The 20,986-nt window shown below is 40.8% G+C and overlaps 1 protein-coding gene across 2 annotated transcripts in view; it reads left to right on the top strand.

Annotated features, from left to right (window-relative positions):
* The window catches only part of nrcama (neuronal cell adhesion molecule a), a 73,169-nt gene that overhangs the window by 46,672 nt on the left and 5,511 nt on the right, over positions 1-20,986 (top strand). Inside the window, exons 3-30 of one of the 2 annotated variants that reach the window (XM_034674101.1) lie at positions 701-869; positions 1,409-1,426; positions 1,813-1,918; positions 2,428-2,621; positions 2,828-2,950; positions 3,229-3,399; positions 6,512-6,623; positions 6,729-6,913; positions 7,296-7,427; positions 7,621-7,764; positions 8,398-8,509; positions 8,769-8,935; positions 9,065-9,212; positions 9,303-9,427; positions 10,780-10,881; positions 11,528-11,725; positions 11,830-11,900; positions 12,011-12,236; positions 12,432-12,547; positions 14,161-14,371; positions 15,194-15,316; positions 15,424-15,600; positions 16,362-16,427; positions 17,991-18,113; positions 18,223-18,378; positions 18,838-18,969; positions 19,062-19,140; positions 20,918-20,929. In XM_034674101.1, coding sequence (XP_034529992.1) covers positions 776-869; positions 1,409-1,426; positions 1,813-1,918; positions 2,428-2,621; positions 2,828-2,950; positions 3,229-3,399; positions 6,512-6,623; positions 6,729-6,913; positions 7,296-7,427; positions 7,621-7,764; positions 8,398-8,509; positions 8,769-8,935; positions 9,065-9,212; positions 9,303-9,427; positions 10,780-10,881; positions 11,528-11,725; positions 11,830-11,900; positions 12,011-12,236; positions 12,432-12,547; positions 14,161-14,371; positions 15,194-15,316; positions 15,424-15,600; positions 16,362-16,427; positions 17,991-18,113; positions 18,223-18,378; positions 18,838-18,969; positions 19,062-19,140; positions 20,918-20,929 — 3,623 coding nt within the window. In that variant the 5' untranslated portion in view covers positions 701-775. Of the gene's footprint in view, positions 1-700; positions 870-1,408; positions 1,427-1,812; positions 1,919-2,427; positions 2,622-2,827; positions 2,951-3,228; positions 3,400-6,511; positions 6,624-6,728; positions 6,914-7,295; positions 7,428-7,620; positions 7,765-8,397; positions 8,510-8,768; positions 8,936-9,064; positions 9,213-9,302; positions 9,428-10,779; positions 10,882-11,527; positions 11,726-11,829; positions 11,901-12,010; positions 12,237-12,431; positions 12,548-14,160; positions 14,372-15,193; positions 15,317-15,423; positions 15,601-16,361; positions 16,428-17,990; positions 18,114-18,222; positions 18,379-18,837; positions 18,970-19,061; positions 19,141-20,917; positions 20,930-20,986 lie in introns of those variants that run through there. The other variant, XM_034674102.1, reaches the window with a different exon arrangement.

Genomic DNA, 20,986 nt, shown 5'->3' with positions numbered 1-20,986 from the left:
TTTTTTTTAAGTTACATTTTTGGGCTTTTTTCCTTTATTCGATAGGACAGCTGAAGAAAGACAGGAAATGCGGGTAGAGAGTGTGGGAAGACATGCAGGAAAGGGTCACAGCGGGGAATCGAACCAGCGACCCCTGTGACAAGGACTGTAGCCTCTGTTTGTGGGGTGCTTAAATCGCTAGGCCACCAGAGCCCCCTAACAAACATCTTTGACTAAGTGATTGAGTCCCTTAAGAGGCTAGCATTAAAGCTAGCTTGCTTGCACAACTGTTCAAGTTACTTCAGCATCTCTCCTACTTTTTCAGCATCCTGACAGTACCTGCTGCTGAAAACAAGCTAGCATATGAGCGCCCGTGCAGGTGGGCACACGTGCCAGCCCTTGCTTGAAACTGAATAAATTATTACAGCATTATATAAATACAAAAATGATAACAAAAAAACATTTTTTTTAAAAGTCTTCATCAATACATTAGACCATCTTCCAAGTCCATGCTTGGGTCCGAGTCTGAAATCCAAGTCAAGTCATGAGTACTGAAAATTTGGATCTGAGTCAGGCTCAAGTTTGAGTCCTAGACTCAAGTACTACAACACTGATTTAAGCATTCACTGTTTTAAATGTTGCTTTAAGTGTCCAGACCTGTTTTGATTATTTAGTTTGAAAAAATAACAGAGCATTTTGTTCTTTTTGTTCCTCTGTACAGTTGAAAGTCTTCTCTCCATTCACCACCCCCTGATAAAGACCGGACAGAAAGAGGTTTTCACTGTGACTCCTCACCATGGACGGGAACAGGAAGTGGGTGCCAGGCTTTGGAGCTGTGCTATTGATCCTCTTGAGTCACACGACCTCAGCACTGGAGGTGCCATTGGATCGTAAGTATTACATTATCAATATCACATTAACTATGATTCACAAATAAATAACTTTTCTACCGACTATTCAGCTTCTTTTAACTCTTTGTTTTTCTGTGGTATCCTGTATAGGAAATTCAATTTAATGCTGTAATGTTATGGGGAATAATGAATATTGCTATCCCTTTGGACCACTAATGGAGCTTTTGAGCTGCATACTGAGCAGCAGTGTTTTCTTTAACCTGTGTTTCAGCTTTGCATGTCTCAGCATGGACTCAAGTTTGCAGTTTCAGCTATGAAACGCAATTATAATTCTTAAACTTTACCTGTATAACACACACTGTGTAAAATAATGAATTCTTCAACTACTTTTGAGCACTGAATGCAACTGCCTGATGAAACTAAAACCATAGATGAAGTCACGTGCAGGCTCAATAAGACGCTTTAAAGTACTTGAATGTTCAACTTTCACCTGAATCTGTGGTTTCCTCCTTGCAACAACTAACACCTCTCCTCAATATTCTATCACTGTGGTACGGCGTGTATCGGTGGACAAAAAGCTAAAGTTCTGGAAGGATGTAAGTTGCCACAAACACTGTTGTGACATCTAGTGCTGCAGGCCTTTTTTTCTTTTTTTTGCTGTTACTTGACTAAGTTTTTGTGGATTCTAGCAATGTTAGAAGTGCATGCAGTTATGTCAACAGTGTGACTGTGTGGAGTGTGTTGCTTGTTTTGGAGTGGCGCTTTGTTTATTGTCACGGACTTCACTGACAGGTGAGTTGTCATCAGATTAGATGTGTTGCGGCTTTGTTTGCAGCTCCGCGCAGTGTGAAACTTGATTGTCGAGTTTGAATGACCACTCGTCGCATGCTGCTTGCATATCCTTGACTCTGTCAGGACAAGTGTGCCGTGTTTACGCTTCATAGTAAGAGTCTTAACTATGCTTCCATTCATGTTTTGCCAGTGCCCCAACCCCCCACTATAACGCTACAGTCCCCGAAGGATTACATCTTTGATCCGCGGGAGAATATTGTCATCCACTGTGAGGCCAAGGGGAAGCCTCATCCCAGGTGAGAAGATCATGGCACACTTCGGCCAGCATCGTTTACTGGTTATACTGTATATCACTGGTTATATATCACTGGTTATATATCACTGGTTATATATCACTGGTTATATTCCTGGCTAATGAAATGGAGAAACAAAAACTCCAAGTCATATAATGATGAAGGAATCTGCTGTTTCCGTTCAGTTTTACGGTCCTCTGTGTTAAATGATAAAACTGCTTCTGAGGGCAACTTAACCATAGCAGTGTGGAAATCACCATAGCTACTGTTGTCATGGAGACCACTTGAGAAACACCTGATAGCAAATTAGACACAGTTTAGATTTGCCTCATGGTCTGAAAAAAATAAGTTAACCCCATCCCTGCTATGAAATCAGTCCGCATAAACACACCACAATGCACCTCCATGATTTAAACAAACGGGCCACACTGGGTCTTTCACGCACTTTCATGTTTCCTTATTACTTCCAACCTGGAAAGCAACAGTATTTATGGTGTTTTTGTTTATCATAGCTTTTCCTGGACGAGAAACGGGTCGCACTTCGATGTGGAGAAAGACTCCAAAGTCCTGATGAAACCCGGGTCAGGAACTCTGGTCATCGACATCAGCGGGGAAAAGGCCGAGGCTTACGAGGGAACGTACCAGTGTACGGCACACAACGAGCACGGCACGGCTGTATCCAACAACATCGTCATCAGACAGTCCAGTAAGACTTCAGATAACATTTAGATATCTAGTTTGGTTTAAGAGATCTCAACTCCTGTGAACATGCAACTTTTTTCTCCTGAAGTTTAATTTCAACTTGTAAAACCACTAAACATTCCACTTTATGGTACTATGAATGGATATGATGCACTATTATGAGCCTCTGGGAAGCCTGCAGTACCTCTGTTTGATGTTTGTGACTCGCAGGGTCCCCCTTGTGGTCGAAGGAGAGAAATGAGGTCATCGTGGTGCAGATGGGAGTCCCCCTGGTGCTGCAGTGTCGACCCCCTGCAGGGCTGCCTCCACCTGTTATATTCTGGATGGATAACAGTGAGTCATTTGCATATACACATAAGTGCACACGGTTCAAGGACATAAGATTGAATTTGATGGAACAGAGACGATTAAACAAAGGCAAATCATTTATTATAGTTGCTACATTGATGTGACTTTGTTAGAAGCCAGTTACTAAACCATTAGGTATTAAAGGATATCATTTTAATGGGGTGTTAAATATTTAAAGCCTATTTTCCCCAAATTCTACCTCGTAAAAGAATAACTTTTATTTTAATGCTCTCTTTACTTTTATGTCTGTCTCTGTCCTTCAGACTTCCAGAGGTTACCGCTGGATAAACGAGTGTCCCAAGCTCTGAATGGAGACCTGTACTTTTCCAACGTTCTCCCTGATGACAGCAGACCCGACTACATCTGCTACGCCCGCTTCCCTCACACGCAAACAATCCAGCAGAAGCAGCCCATCTCAGTCACCGTGCTGGACAGTAAGTCAACCTGAAAACAGCTCCATCCCTACAGCCCAACATTTAACTGCTTGGATTGTGCTTTTTGACATTTATCTCATTCAGTAGACTATTTCAGATATTTGAGATTTTCAGAAGTTTTCTTTTTTTGTCTTTGTGTTACATGTTTGTCCCAGTTTTGTACATGCAAACCTGTCTACGCCTAACATGATTATCTGTGCATTTTCCCTCTAGTTTGAGCTTTAAAGACATTGTAGTATGATTTCACCTACAGTAGTCATATCTCAATGTCATAGTTATGCAACTGTATTGTTTAACCCACATCCTGTGTTTTCAAAATGCATTTCTCACAAGCTAATGCATTTGTAGAAAAACTGGATAGAGCCATTGTTTTGAAACACTGTCTGTTTTCTGTTCTAGTTTTGCATGTTTATAATTTTCTGTTATATTGCAGTGGAAACATTCAATGAGACTCTGGCTGCAATGTACAATATCACTGATTTCTATAGTGGTGAGTGCTGCTGGTTTATATCCCACTCAGCCCTGTCAGTGTGACCCCAGTCCTGTTTTGACTTCCCGACCTAACCACACCTGACACACACTCACCTTTTAATGACCTAAATCCCCTCCTCAGTAACAAACTGCTCCCTTACGCTTCTGTCATTTTTACCTTATAAGGGTTTCCTTGAAGAAAATGGACAGTTAGAAAAACATGTGATTTTTGTTGATTTATGTAAAAATAACTTAATCATACTGCATGATAAGGAACAAGTATATGGAAGGACAGTAATACCTCTGATTTCCTCTGTATGCAGGTAAGACATTAAAGCCTCTGAGCAACCTTCAGAGCATGCATAACACTGAATGTCATCTAACTGCATCCTCCCTGGAATCACGCTGTATACACACACACTAATTCAAACTGATTTAATTATCTGCTCAATCAAGCTCACCCTCACTGATTATAAATATGGCCTCATAAGAAGCATGGTGCAACACATATGTTTTCTGAAATGGCATTGGGCTTCATTCACCTACTTTTCTCCAAGTTTTTCTTTAATTAGTTAAGAGTTTCAGTGTTTGTACCTGTGTTCTTAGATTGATTAATGAAACAACTTATAGTATTACCAAGCGGCAACCTCCAGTCTCAAACTATGAAGCCCATGCAGAAGTATTATAAACTGCAGTTCATCGAGAATCCGCTTGAGGCTGGCTGCAGAAACACCGGAAACCACATAGACACCAATTCAAAAAAGACGATCTTTGCAGCATTAATGAACATGTTTACAGCCTGGTTCAAAAAACGGCTTGGCCCTACAAAGCTAATCTCTCTATCAGCACACACTGTATGGAGGGTGAATTTTTTTCTAACGCGACGGTTCAGAAGATATTAAGATTACGAGTTTTTGCCCAAATAAGGACATGAATGACTTGACTCCTGGTCGGGAACACATAGCTGTTGGCTAAGAGGCTTAAACTCTGCCTCTTTACGTCACACTCTGCCTGGTTGAGTTCCGCATTTCCAATATGGCTGCCGCTGTTGATTGGCTTTAAAACAGGAACAGATGGGTGACGTCACGGATACTACGTCCATTATTTATACAGTCTATGAGTATAACATAATAAGTATAAGTAACCGCCCTTCTAATGCCCATTAAAGGACATGAGACTGCAAACACAGAAATCACACAGGCTTTTAAGAAGAGAAGAGAAAAGTTGGGAACACCCAAAATAAAATCTAAAAGCAAACAAGTACAAGACTACAATTGCAAGGTTTGCTTAAAGCTCCAGTGGGGAGCTTTGGTTTATGTAAATGATGGTGCCCCCTGTGGACAAAGTGGTACCTTTTACGCCTCAAATCTTCTCTTGTACATGTTTGATTAGTGTTTCTTTGAGGTAAATAAATCACTTATTGAGAATCTTTTCCATGGAAAACATAATATAAAGGATCTGTTTGACACCTTTTATATAACGCAGGAATATTCAGCCTTCATGCTGATGTTCACATTTGCTCTTGTAGCTCATAAAAAGGCAACAGAATTAATTTCAGTCTGTTTCATGACCAACTAAAAATGCCCCACAAGAGCTTTAAAGGAGATCTGAATCTACTGGAAGCCAAACAAATGGGACGCTTGATTCTAATAATCAGCACTGCAATAAAAACAGATACATTGGATGGTTTTATTTTTTGTGATCTCGAGTCTGGGGTAAAATATGAAATACCAGAGGAAATGCAGACCATATTTCCAAATGGTTATGAATTTGATTTGACAATCAGTTTGTTTAAAAGCATTACTAAGCTATGTTGAATAACTATAAGGCCAAACAAGATCATCAGGGACAAGATTAACTTAGTTTCAATCATAATTTTTAATATCTTTATAACAGCTGACATCTGGTACTTATTGGAAAAGAAGCACTGATGATACACTTAACATTTTATAATGAAAATTTTCATGAGTGATTTATTTGGCTGTTTAAAAAAGGCAGGAAACACTGCCTCCTCGAGTATGGGACTAGAGAGGATATTGGAGGTGCTGCCGTTGTCCATAAGGGGCGCCAAAATCGACACAAACCAAAAGTTCTTCACAAGACGCAATCAACAACTGTACCCTGACATATCTGAACTTAAACCTGCTTAAGTGCACTCTTAAGTGTTTGTAGATTTTAATCTCACCTGAGAATAAATTAAAAAAACATTGGTGAATGTTAAGAGTCTTAACTGTCTGAGGGTTAGAAAAAGAAATGTCTTCAGAGTGGTTGGTGAATGAGGCTCTTTGCTCGCTTTTGCTCTTGAAGTGGAGGAGGATCATTTTTCATGTGTTAAATAAATTCAGATCTGTCCATGAAGAAATTTCTAAGGAATGTATGAGAGCCTTGCAGGTTGCTTTCCACCCAAGATTCTCTAATGTTGTCGTAGCAACAAACAGACATCTATTCCTTTCTGTGAGATCAGAACAAAATATAATGAATCATACATTTCATTGTGTTGGATCATTCGCTCACTCCTTCACCATCCCCTTAAATCACTTGGAGAACATGATCAGCCCTCTGGTTTCACCCATCTCCTCTGAGGGATCCTTCAAATTAAGTGTGGTTTGATTCTGATTTAATTGTGTCCTCACATGTTCAGACAGCCCAGAGGGGGAGCGTCGCCCTGGTTTCATGTTGCCGGTGGGCACCACCAGCACTAAGATGGTTCTGAGAGGGGAGACTTTGGAGCTTGAATGCATCGCTGAAGGCTTGTAAGTATAGGTGCACACACACAAAAAAACTACCTGATAGAAAGCTATGAGTCAAAAAATGCAGCAATAGGCCCCAAAAAACACATCCTGTTGTGTCTGTGACAGGCCCACTCCAGAGATCTCCTGGCAGAAGGATGGAGGAGAGCTTCCAAGCAACAGGATGACTTTTTCTAACTTCAAGAAAACACTTAAAATTTCTGATGTGAATGAAGGTGATGGTGGAGACTACCGCTGTACAGCCGCAAACAACCTGGGCACTGCTCACCACATCATCAAGGTCAACGTCAAAGGTATGTGGGAATTTAATCTAACGCAAGGGATAATGTATAGTGAGCAGGCTGTCATGCCAATTAGAATCCTAGGACAATTCCCTGAAGCATTCACTATACACTGGTGCAGGGTGGTGGGTATTATTTCCCTTTACAAGATATTAAAAAGATGATAGATAAATAAGTGTAAACTTGAACTTACTCCTTTTCAAACATGTGTCATTTGATTTGTGTTGAATATGTAAGTTAATATTGTTTGTTTACCTTTCATATTATCTATTGGTTCTCTTGTTGAAGTTATTTTTTCTTCTATTTTAACATCTTTGAAATAAAACTGATGTCAGTGTTGATGTTTTCTCAAAAATCCTGCTCTCCCCCCCCCCCCCTTTTTATTCATCCACAGCGGCTCCTTTCTGGGTCAGTGCTCCCAGGAACCTAATCCTCGCCCCCAATGAGACGGGCATCCTGACATGTCGAGTCAATGGAGAACCCAAACCAAAGATCACCTGGTTTGTCAACGGGGTATCTATAGAGAGTGAGTAAAATGATATACCCAAGTTCCCACACTTACTGTGTACCCAAAGTACAACAAGGAACTAGTGTTCAAAGCTAAATGCTGACTCATACTCACTACTAGCTATCAAAGATGTATTTTGCTGCTTTAAAGGTGTATTTTACTGTATGCACCTCCTTATATGCTGATTCTTTTGTGTATTGTGTTGTGATAGATGCACCAGAGGACCACAGTCGGAAAGTGGAGGACGACACTGTGATTCTCAGCAATGTTCAATCAGGGTCTAGTGCTGTCTACCAGTGCAATGCATCCAATGAGTTTGGTTACCTGATGGCAAACGCTTTTGTCAACGTTCTTGGTGAGTCAAACAATGCTTTCACATGACACCAAAGTAAAGAAAGATGTTGATGCTCGGTCCAGGTTTTGTGAGAGTGGAGAGACAGGCTGTTTTCGAAACCGCCTACTAAACTAGCAGAACGTACTGATTTGGCCAAAATTCAGTAAGTAGTAAGTAGTATGTGAACAAGAGCAAAATCTGCAGTATGTCAAAACTCCCTGGATGTCTACTGGTTCGGGAAAGTTTCACAGTATGCATTGGACCAGTCTGCCTCGCGTGCTGTATCCCACAATGCACAGCTCTCACTCCACTTTTTCTTTTCTCTTCTTTTTTTGACGGGGGGAACTCAGTTTTTAGATGCTGTGGAAATTATTAAATTCCATATAAACGACTTCTTAACCTTTTTAAATCATAATTGGATGCTAAAGAAGCAGTTTCTATATCAGCTTGGCCGTTGTTTACTTTCGCTTTCCCAAACTGGAAATCCAGTGACGTCTGGCTCAGCATACTGCAACACAGATCGAACAGAACAGTCATACTACAGACTAAATTTAAACGCAGCATGTACTGCCTAATGCATGAGTAGGTATTATGTAGCAGGCAGTTTCAAAAACAGCCACAGAGAATGCCAACGTTGTTTTTCTTCTTCAACAGCTGAGGCACCAAGAGTGCTCACCCCACCTAACAGAGTGTACCAGGTCATCACCAACAATCCTGCATTACTCCACTGTGCCTCCTTTGGCTCCCCAATACCAGTGATCACATGGTGAGGTTCAGATGTTGGGAGTTTTCTTTGACCATGTTGAAATAATTTTGCACATTTAGATCTTAAATAAGGGGTTCAGATCAAGCCTTAAGGAATTAAATCAAGTTTTTAATTTCAGTACTGAAAACTCAGAGTAAACAACACATTTTCCTTCAAGCCTAAAATGCATACAGATTTTTGAATGGGTTAAACCAGTGAGAATAAAAGGTGTCATTTCCTGGCCATTTAAAACCATATGTGCTTTACTGTTGCTGTCCAGGTTCAAAGACAGTCAGACCAGCATCAAGAATGGCGACCCTTATGTGATCCATGAGAACGGCACATTAGAGATCCATGTGGCCCAGCCCCTAAACAGTGGAAAGTATACCTGTATTGCCACCAACAACCTGGGAATAAAGGAGAACCATGTGTTCCTGGAGGTCAAAGGTCAGATAACTACCAGTGTCAACTAAACTCTCCTGTTTCTAAAAGCAGTAGCTCATAAAGAGATTCCATCTTGCAGCTCAGTCAAGTTTCTTACTCAACAATGACATCCTTTTTTTAATCCCTCTTTAGAGCCCACTCGTATCCTGAAGCAGCCGGAGTACAAGGTGGTGCAGAGAGGGATGAGCGCTATGTTTGAGTGTAAAGTCAAACACGACCCCTCCCTTATTCCCACCATGACCTGGCTCAAAGACAACGGAGAGCTGCCTGATGATGAGAGGTATAATAGCACATATCATACACCACAAAAACATCTGTCTTACTCTGAGGAAAGTAAATGCGGCATCATTGTTTGATTCTCTGCCATCAGGTTTGTTGTGGACACAGACAGTCTGACCATCAGAGATGTGACAGATGGAGATGAGGGGACCTACACTTGCATCATGAACACCACCCTGGACCAGGATTCAGCCAGTGCAATGCTGACTGTTGTAGGTAGGTTCAGAGTTGAATATGCATTTCAGGCTTCTGCTAGGTAGTTTAAGTAAAAATGACATGGGAAATGTTGAGTGTTACATTGATACTACTTACTCTGGTTTAAATCTTCTTAAGGAAGAAATCATAAAAACATTGAATATTACAGATGTCATTCCAAAAGGGTGGGCATCAGTGATGTTTAATTATCAGTTATTGGGTTTGCATCTTCCATGTCCCGAAGAAGGGGATGCCAAGCATTGTCAAAGTGCTGCAGTTATTCTCATAGTTCCAGCCAAAATTTCCCTAAGAGAAGTTTTTAACCATTTTTACCTGTGACAATTTAATGGGTGCAACTTTCTGCTTTCTTCTAGAACAAGATTCTTGACTGTGATAAGTGTGTAGGATAGCAGTTATTTTTGAAAATGATCTCACTCTGACGATAAATCTTTTTATGACTCAGCTCAACGAGCAAATGAGTCCATTTGTCTTCATTTAAGGGCAACGCCACCTTTTTAACCCCTTTCAAATTTCAGGCACATGGGGCATTACTTGTAATCTAATCAAGTGTCACATTATCTCAGGTTTTTTTTCCTGCTTTTCTGACGTTTCTATCTTTCACTAACATCTAATTTCCTCTAATTTACTCTTGCTTCTGGCTGTCTCAGAGGCTACTCCTACTCCAGCTATCGTCTACGGTAAACTATGTCCACAAATCAGGATTTTATAGCTCTCTCCAGAGTAGTAGCTTCCATTTCACCTTGATTTTAATTCTGATATTGTGCTTTTGTTTATTTCATAATCACCCTTTCATTTTCCTTTTAGATGTATTTCATATCCACTTTTTTTTCTCTATTCCTTATTTTTAATCTTTTGAAAACAACACCCGCTCCATGCTCACTCATGCTCAGGTGTTTTCACTTAGCCTGACTGATTAGACCTCTCCTCAGCTGACTGATTGCAGAGGGTTAATCAGTCAGAAATGGAAACACCTGTGTGGGTGTGCCTGGTGCTCAGGTGATTGGTTTGATTGTAATAATTTCACCTACTTTGATATAATAATATGAAACAAGGTTTTCATATCTTATAATGTATAAAAGTACAAACAAATTGACTCTTGTTTATTATTAAATGAAGTTAAAACACTTAAATTAACTGTAACTTTGTCCTCAATAGTTTAAAAAAAAGCACTGTTAGCCTTGCAGTTTTATTCCATGGAATTTTTCCAAGAAAACATACTTTTTTTGTTTGATTTAAGATACAACAAGCATTCAGTTACATCAGTAAAAAACGAAAGTTCCCTGGTCAAGGTATTTGCAAAGACTTGAATTCACATTTTTCATTCGTTTTTGGGCTCTTTGTTGTGTTTGCAGAGAAACCTGACCCTCCATCTGACCTGGAACTGACTGGCCAGACAGAGCGGGGCGTTCAGCTCACCTGGATCCCAGGAGATGAACACAACAGTCCCACACAGAGTATGAAATTCTTTAACCTTATTCTAATGTAAGGCAGCAACTCCATTGAACAACACTGTTTCACTCCCAAAATCTAATTTGGACAGTCTGGTTACTTATTTTTAAAAATGGATCACCTCTTTTTTAGACTTTAGACTTTAGACTTTATTGTCCCCTTGGGGAAATTCTTTTCCACAGCACCTTCCTGCATTTCCACAGACATAGACAAACATAGAACATACACTGTAGGCTCAACAAACTGTCCACCAAGACATCAACACTCAGACAGAGTTGTGTGATTCAGCGAGCCCTTTTGTTCAGGCTCGCTATAACAGCAGGCATCAGGCCCTTGCCGAGGCTAGCCCTTCTGCACCTCAGAGCTCTGTACCTGTGTCCTGAGGGGAGTGGGATGAGGTGGGTGTTTAGTGGATGTGTGATGTCCTGTTCTATTGAGGTTGCGATGCGTGTGATGGCCCTGTGGTTTAAGTCTGTGAGGTTTGGTGTGGGGAGACCGATTATTTTAGAAGCTGTGGTGGTTATGTGTGTGAGTTTCGCCTTGTTTAAAAGTCAGAATCCTAAGTCAGCCTGTCAGTAATAGATGCCTCTTGTTTTTGTCCTTTGTCCTAATTGTTAATATGTCTAATCTAATTTTTCTCATCTTCCTCAGAGTTTCTGATCCAATACGAGGATCTTCTCCACCAGCCGGGAGTCTGGGTTAACCTCACAGAGGTTGCTGGTATGAGCACCACAGCACAGTTGAATCTCTCTCCATACGTGTACTACTCCTTCAGAGTCCTGGCTTTAAATCACGTTGGCTACAGTGAACCCAGCCAGTCTTCAAGCCAATACAGGACCAACCCTGCAGGTGATGATCACCCATTAACAAAAAAAAAGGAAGGAGACATACTTCAATATGCAAAATACTCAAAAATATTAACCAGTGGAATTGTAATATTTTGTCTTTTGTAGCTCCGGATGAAAATCCATCAAATGTTCAGGGGACAGGAAGTGAGCCTGGCAACATTGCCATCTCCTGGACAGTAAGATACGCCTGCGTTATATCAAGGCTTAACATGTGGCTCTTTTTCTGGATGTTTCAGAATATTTTAGCGAATATTTATTTAGCCTAAATTAAAATTTCTGTTTACAGCCACTGACAGGATTTCAGTCCAATGGGCCCAATCTGGAGTACAAAGTTCAGTGGAGACAGAAGGATATGAATGAGGAATGGTCCTCAAATACTGTCGCCAATGTTTCCCAGTTTGTCGTGACCGGAACTCCAACTTATGTGAAGTATGAGATCACGGTTCAAGCCTTGAACGGGTATGGAAGCGGCCCTGAGCCTGAGATAGTGATCGGATACTCAGGAGAAGACTGTGAGTGAACTAATCGTCTACCTTTTGTTGGTGGTTGATGAATGACTTACTAGAAGTCCATGTACTTAAGCTTGGCAAAACAATACAAACCAAAATCTTTCAGTTCAGCTATTGATGTTTCAGGACAAATGCTTAGTGTTTGTTGCTGACTTGTGTCTAAATCTGAACTGCTTCTAACTTTTTCTGTCTCTGCAGTGCCTCTGTCTGCTCCCAATAGTGTTCAGGTCATGGTTCACAACAGCACACTTGCAGAGGTTCACTGGGAGCCTGTGCCTTTTCCTTCAGTCAGAGGAAAACTACAGGGATACAAGGTACTTGATGATAAAATTTGTATTTGTAATTCATGTCTCTTTCTTTGCTTGAGGGGGAAAAAAGAACACTATCTGATGTTTTGTAGATTTAGCTCTACATTCAACCCCAAGACTTCAGCACACAGCCCCAAGCACTGCCATTTACAGGATGACAGAAAGAACAGCCTCTATATATAGACTCCACAAAATGCCAACCTCTTTATCCAATGAGATGTTGGGACAAATGTGCCAGCATCTCAGGAAGTTGTACCTCCAACCTTTCAAAATAAGGTTCAAATCCAATGACACTACATTAAGCCCTGTAGATACAACCAAACCCCCCAAAGTGTACTACAAAAAGGAAAATAAAAGAACAAAAAAACCCCCAGATTTTTCTTTGATTCCCTTAAATGTGGAAAGCCAAATCAGCAAAGTATTTACTGAAGAGTGTTCGCTGTTGACTGTAATGGATGGAAACTTGGTCCCCTTTTTGATCCTAAAGACAGCACATTTAGTGTGTCGCTGCTGATCCTAAAACAAAGACCTGAACATGCTGCCAAACTCAAACAATGTTCAAATTTAAATTGGATTAAACAAGTCCAATATCAGTTTCTGTAGGAAACGTGTGGTTGATTTAATTATGTCAATACTTTTGGTCAGCCGTATTGAAGGGTGTTTCAATAGTGCTTTCACCATGTGTTAACATGTGTTTCTTATACATACTAAGTAGGAACTGTTGTTCCATGTCAAGTGCATACACTACTGTGCTCTGTCAGTAATTGAGTCTGAGTTTAAAGTCATAAACATGAGGCTCTTAAGTTAAGTTTGAAGTATAATCACAGTACCTGGAAGCTGTGGGTTCAAACAAGGATCAGTTTTAAAGGTTCTCTCAAGAGAGTTCTGAGCAGACTCTCAGAAAGTTTCTAACTTAACTTAGAAAAATTCTAGAAAGGAGTATTAGCTTAGCTTAGGTGTGATTTAGGAACTTTCCCAGAAAGGTGGGGGCGGACACTTTTCTCTTAGTGAGAAGGCGTGCTTCGCTCTGTAGCCAAGTGTGACGCATTCTGTCAAAAGCTGTGATTGGTTGAAAATAAAAATATACTCTCTCTTAGTGACAGCAGACACAAGCCGGTGAAATCCAGACTGACACTGTGTAATTATGAATGCTATCTTATCTGCTAACCATCTCTGTTAAAAGAATTGTAAGCTGTAATTTAAGAGTATATTGCTTACAAAGTGATTGAAACCACCGCCCACTTGCACAGTAGCCTCTTTACATGCTGACAGTTGTGAAAGCATTTCCCTAAATCATTTTTCCTTGGAATGAAGACATTCTTATTTCAAGAAACTTGATGTGTACTTTTTTCTCATTCAATTGCCATATTTTTGTTACTCATTATAAGCCATTCAGGCCTCATTTTTGGCTATTAATATCTTGGAATAAGACATTTGTGTGGACTTGTCAGGTGAACGAGGCTCATATTAAGTCTAGTAAGTCATCTTTTACTAGAGAGAAGACCAAAATAGCAGAGATATTCTCTAACAATGTCATGATTCTATAAATGTTCCCATAAACTTGTCACTCTCTGTACTAGGAAGCTTTATGAGTATGGCCATTTGTGTTCTCCCTCCAGGTGTACTACAGTCGTGAGCGAGGTTTGCATGAGACAGAAGGAGAAACCGAGAAGCAGGAGGAGCAGGTTTTGAAGTTCAGTGGGAATCGTACCGATGGACGTCTGCCGGGCCTCCAGCCATACAGCCTCTACAACGTCTCCATCAGGGTCCTCAACAGCAAGGGAGAGGGACCCCCTAGTCCCAGCAAGACATTTGAGACGCCTGAGGGAGGTGTGTATGGCTAGTGTTATTGTTGTGCTATCTAGCATAATGCATCAAGAAATTCATCATTTTTCATGCATTGAGTTTAGTTTTTTTGCATGTTTTATTCCTACATGAAAATGTGCAATGTACTGTAGTACTTTTTTATTATTTGAATAAGGGTAAGGGTGACTAGACTCATGCAATTATTCTTCATGTCAAACTTAACATGAAGACTAACTACTTGGAAGTACTTAGTCGAAATAAACTCTGAAACATATCAAGCAGCTAGCATCCCTCGCCCTTCATTAGCTACCATTCCACAGAAACTGCAATGGAGTCCTGTTCGGGGTACCCAGCAATGCCCTGGACAGGCTCCAATACGTGCAGAACTCAGCTGCCAGGGCTGGGTGTGCGTGAGAACCCTGGCAGCTGGCATCACCCCCACTCTCATTCACCTCCACTGACTAAGCTGCAGACTTTTGGGGACAGAGCAATCAGTGTGGCAGCACCTACTCTGTGGAAATCTCTCCCTCCCGATATCCGCAGCACCCCAACCCTGGACACTTTTAAGAAACACAAAACACACCTTTTCCTCAAGGTCTTTCCCCGTTAGATAGTGTTATCCCCACCTACCCCCCAGACCCCCTACCTGAGCCTGTGAAGCGACCTAGGGTTTCTGGAAAGGCGCTATATGAAAATACTAGTTATTATTATAAGAGACCTCTTCAGCTACAGAGCAAACAGCGTTTAACACCCTAGAAACTAACCTGGAACCTCTAATAAATGCTGAGCACCACAATTTCTCTTTACGACATCCCGCTTTGACTTTGTTTTTGTCTTTTATTCTAGTTCCAGGACCTCCGTCTTTCCTGAATGCTGTACACCCCAGCTTGGACTCACTCACTTTGGAATGGGGCCCACCAGCAAACAACAATGGACGCCTTGCTGGATATACACTGAAATACCAACCAGGTAGGCCACATAGCCGCCCAACAAAGGTTTTGCACAGTGTTGAATTTCTATTCTCACTCCTCCGTGATATTTTTTTTTTACCATCATCCGCCTTTTTTTCTCTTCAGTCAACAACAGCAATGAACTGGGCCCATTCAAAGTGATGACGCTCCTTTCCAATGAGACCTCCATCACTCTGGGCAACCTGAACTCCAGCATGCTCTATAAGTTTTACCTGAGTGCAAAGACAATCAAGGGCTCTGGCCCGTTCATCACAGAGGAGGCCTTCACTGTCATGGACACTGGTGAGCCTTTTAGCTGTATTTAGCTTCATTTAAAATTACAATCTGATAAAAAGATTTAAAAAAAATAGGATTTTTGGGAAAAAGAGCAACTGAGACTGATTTCTATGGGTCTTAAGATAAAACAATGATGTCCACACCTTATACCTTCTCTGTTTCTTTCCCCTCTATTCTCTCTTTAAAGCTCATACTCAGCCCACTGTAGTGGCGGGCAAAGGTAACCCGAGTTGCCACTGGAAGCAGCTGCATGTTAAACATACCCATCAAGTATTAGAAACAGAAACAAGCTTAGCATCAATAGCATCTTTCACCCAGTTATTCCTGCATGTTACTAAGTTAGCATGTTTTAATAAGTGAGATTTATATTTGACTTCCATGGCGTCTGCAAGCCACCATGCTTGTGTCCCCCTGAGAGAGTAGGTTGCACTTACAGCGACATAGTTTAGATTTCATATTGGATTTTTGAAAGCTGTGCCTGCAGTCATTTCCCCGTCTGTCTACGTTCTTCTAATGAAGCAGGTTTCATTAGAAGCTACTCGCATGATACTTGTGAACTCATCAGTTTCAGTTCTAACACATTCTATAAACCTGCTGATGCTACAGTAGAAAATAATGTAGCATATAAATAAGTAGTATGATTTCAATGATATGCATGCTGCTATGCTCAGCATGTCAGTCGAAAAAATCCTATGTAAGTCACTGTCTCTGCAGTTTTTACCACGCTGGGTATATGTGTTGTCTCACTCTTCTCCGTGTTCTTTCAGGCCTCACAGAGCCCCCACACCCAACCTCCCCCATCACTCAATCTCCGCACCCCCCTCTTCACAAGGGTACAAGCACTCCCTGTGTCGCCTTCTAACTCCCCCCTTTGTATCTACGCATAATCTGTCCTGCTGAAAATGGTCCATCTCAGTCTCAAGTTAAAGATTTTTAACAGGAACTCAAAATGTGGTCATAAAACATCATAATCTCTATTTTTATTGTTGTAAGCTGTCTCATCTAATTTGACCTTTGTTGGCTATTTTAAGATTATGGTCATACGTCCTTGCTGAGATGGCCATTTTGGCAGCTATCTGCACATATCTGTGTCTGTGTCGTAGAAGGATGGTGACACTACACGAAAAACTGCTGCTATGTGCACTTGAATAATATTTACAGATTACATTTTAAGGCAGAATTGAAAGGGAACTGTTGAACAAATTCCTTTTTTTGTGTCTCAACTCTTAAAAATCTGCTGCTAGTACACCTGAGGTTAACAGTAGTTTGTGTATTTTTGTTTCAGTATGAAACTATGAGGGAATGCACTGAGCCATATTTGATTTTTCAAAGATACGATCAGCCTTCTTCATTGTTATAGCAGCTGTGGGTAATAAAACAAGTGAAAAATAAAAACCATTACCTAAATCAACACTCACTCTGTACGCCAAGAACTGCTAACTCACATCATGTGTATTGGGATGTATGTATTAATGTAAAAGGAGAATATAGATTAGAGATTATAAGTGGAGGTACATATGAAAGATGTTCCTTTACCTATTTTTCATACACATTGATATGTACAGGCACACTGTATACTATATGAATCGGCTAAATGTTGGTAATTTTAATTGACCTCCAATTTAAAAAAAATGGAATCCCTTATTTTTCTGAATCAACAAGATAACCTTATCTGAGTTACAAGGAAAAAAAGTATTAAACAAAGGAATCTGCTGCAGTTTTTCTGAATCAATGAGATACAGTGCCTTATTTGCACTACATGGGTAGCTATCTAGCATTTTAAGCATTCACCATGTCATCTCTTTAGTTGCCACACAGCCTGTCCGAATTTGTTCAGATCTATTATCTTATATCCATGAAGCATGCCATATTGGCTCCACTGACCCCGGAGAAACACTGCGGATCAGAATGAACTTTACATCGACAAACTCATACTGATACCACAGGTTGACAATACCATGTTACTTAAAGACATGATAATAACACTGGATTAAACCGAATGGTCAGTGCTGTTTGTTTCCTTGAGTGGCCTAAGTGAGAGCTACCATTGAGATTTCAAGGAAGTAGTATCTTGTTAATTAAAAAAAACAGAGCAGATCTTTACTTTTCTCAAGCGAGTGCAATAATTTCCATACATATCAACATGAATTTGAGAAAAAGGAAAGCTCTGATTATTACGTTTCAAACTAAGTGAATCCTCTGAGCTATAGTTAATTTTTGTGCTCCTGCTTTATCCTGGTAAACTGCACATCTTCATCTGATCGGACCTTTAATTAAGCTCCCCACACTCTGATTTTTGTTTTCAGATGAAATAACTGAGAAACTCCTCTGAATTTGAATATCTGATACATTCTGGAAAACAAGTCCTTGATTTTCTCTCTCTCCTGTGTGTTCAGCGCCACCTGTAGGCCCTGCTTTTGGCACAGTTAACACGTCCGTCTCAGAGGAGGGTGCAGTGATCAGTTGGGATTACTTTGGACACCATAAGAATGTTTATGTGGAATATAGTGTAGAAAACAGTAAGGCTTTGATTTGTATTCAATGTAATAACCTCACATCATCACTCATACAAGTATTTCTCAAAAGGACTCTGTTTTAATCCCTCTCCATCCACCACACCTGTTCTAGGTAAAGAGGACTGGAAAAAGGAGTTGGTAAACGGTTCACACTGGCATATGATAAAAGGTTTAAAGCCAGGGACGTTGTATAAGGTTCGGGTGGTAGCTAGAGACCCGGCTGACCCAACGGTCCACAAGACAGATGAGGTGTTGGTTACAGTGCCAGGTGAGGCAGCATGCCTTGGGATGGGAGTCTATGTTTTTAATTTATCGTCTCGTCTTCCCATCCCCATTCTGTTATTAGACATAAAACCTAGATACAGACTTGAATGTACGTACCGCACAACCATAAGTTTGCCGGTTTGTGTTCAAGCATGATGCCAGCAAATTGGCCTAGTGCATGTCAATAACATCAGTGTCAATTAAATCATTAATAATCCATGTAGATTCAATCATTAATACGGGGTCCATGTGTTACTGTTCTGACTTTTGATTTTCTTTCCTTTTGTTCTTCCCAGCGCCAATCATCACAAATTAACCAATTTTTTAAAATTAATTCTTCTGTTCACAGCCTGTGTTAATGTCAGTGTTGTTCAGCATCAAGATTCCTACCTTTAATCTGCCTGGATTGAGCTTTGTTCACAGAAAGACTCACTTTTTTTACTCCCTTCTTCTTCGTGTGTAGCCATACCAAGCCGACAGGTAGACATTGCCACCCAGGGCTGGTTTATTGGGCTGATGTGTGCCATCGCTCTACTCATCTTGGTCCTCCTCATAGTGTGCTTTATCAAGAGGAACAAGGGTGGCAAATATCCAGGTAATCCAGGCTTTAAAACCTGCATACTGTCATTTAATTATTCTGACATGCATCACTGGAAAATTAAAAAGAAAACATTGTGTGATCTGCAGTGAAAGAGAAAGAAGACGCTCACCAAGACCCAGAAATCCAGCCTATGAAGGAGGATGACGGGACGTTCGGAGAGTACAGGTGAGACTTGTTTTGAAGTCAGAAAAGTTAGGGCTGCATCACACATTGTTTTCTTCATCCTGTCCTGACTTGACTGTTTGTACGTAGAACATTTGACCAGGCTGAGGAGACACTGTCCACACCAGACTCCTTTACCAAACACTCCATAGAGGCAAGGCAACACAAGCTCCTCCCTTATGTGTTAAAACTCACTACACACCTCCCATCTAATCTACATAAGCGTAATATCATACTAAACGTGTCTATATTAACAAGTAGACTCATGTCTGGCTTAGATAGCTGTATCCTAACTGTTCTAGAAATACACTTAAAACAAATCCCATTATAGTAATTCATCACATTTTCCACATAACCCATCATATGGCACCTATGTCCCCAAACACCAAAGCGTGAAGATAGATGGAATCAAGAGCCAGTATATCACTACAGTTATCAAGTGGGCACCTTTCTTCACCAGTGTTTCATTAGGTACGGCCCATGACACCTCGAGGAAGCCTAACAGTTAACTCCAGCATCCCAGAACTCAACCCAAACATTAAAAAATAAACCAGAAAAAATAGAGACGAGCATGTAAAGGGATTATAAAAAGAGGATAAGGTAGGCAGAGACAAGGCAAGATGCCTGTTTGGGTGAGAGCTTAGACTGTGTGCTTTACCTCCCCCATTTTCCCTATTTCATGAGCAAAGAAAGAAGACAAGAAAGAAAATAGAGCAGTCTGTTGAGAGATGTTAGAAAGATGACAGGGAAGGCAGAGCTAGGGTGAGAAGCCTGTTTTGACGAGGCCCCACTCACAGGGTTGGGCTGTATGCTCCATCTTCCCCTCACTCTCCCATTTGCATGAGGAAAGAGAGGAGAGAAAAGAGACAAAGCAAAGAGAATTTTGCAAGATGCTAGAAAGAGAGCAGAGTCAGGGTTTGTTTGGGTTGTAGCTCGTCCTCGCTGAGTAAGGCTGTACACTCTACCTCCCCCTATGCCCTCACTCTAATGAGGTAAAGAGAGTAAAAAAGAAAGAAAACAGAGAGGCTAGGAACAGGACGGGGAAGGCAGTGCCAGCTTAAGAAGCCTATAGGCAAGAAAACACCCTCACTAAATGAGACTATGCACTCTACCTCCCCCATACTTTTTCCTTCGCCACCAACCAACGTTATTTCTCCTCATCCAGATCTACTGACTTACTCTTAAAGCTGCTGTTGGTAGGAATGATGTAAAAAAAACTTTTTTTTTTTTTTTCTGCTGGGTTTGGAGAAAAGGTCATAATACACATCGGTACTCATCGGTAAGTGAAGTAATTTGAAACTATTGCGAAATATCTGCGTTTTCCAATGAATTTGTATCAAGCATTGTTATTATTCCCCTCGTTCCCGTTATGACGGACCAATCATGGCTAATCTCCAATCCTCTGTCCTGGTTGGTTAAGGGGCGGCCCCTACTACATCCTCCGATTGGTTTATGAGTCCGGCACTATCATGTTTGCGCACACCGATCTGTGTGGGGGGGCTAAGAGGAAATCTGGTTGGGAGGGATAGTGTTGACATTCAAAGTCCCTCTCTCTGAACAGATGTTTACTCCATGACTACCAACAGCAGCTTTAAATGAAGTAGCTGCTTTGAATGAATGAACTGTGTTTTTGATGTAATGTTACTGTCATTGTGCTCTAAATGTTGCTGTACCCATGCTTTGTTTTGTCTGTTTTAAAAAAAAGAATAGACGTTCATTGTGGCTTGTGAATTGCTTTTCATGTGTGCTTCCATTCTTATCTTTGTTTTGGCTTGTTTAGGTCTATAGAGAGGTAAGACGAGATGTGGTAAAATCCAACATGCATGTAAGCTATGACTGACTTCAGTGA

The sequence above is a fragment of the Notolabrus celidotus genome, chromosome 21, assembly GCF_009762535.1.
Source record: "Notolabrus celidotus isolate fNotCel1 chromosome 21, fNotCel1.pri, whole genome shotgun sequence".
Classification (NCBI taxonomy): Eukaryota; Metazoa; Chordata; class Actinopteri; order Labriformes; family Labridae; genus Notolabrus; species Notolabrus celidotus.
Note: the sequence above shows the minus strand (reverse complement) of the source record. Positions and strands in the feature narration are given on the sequence as shown.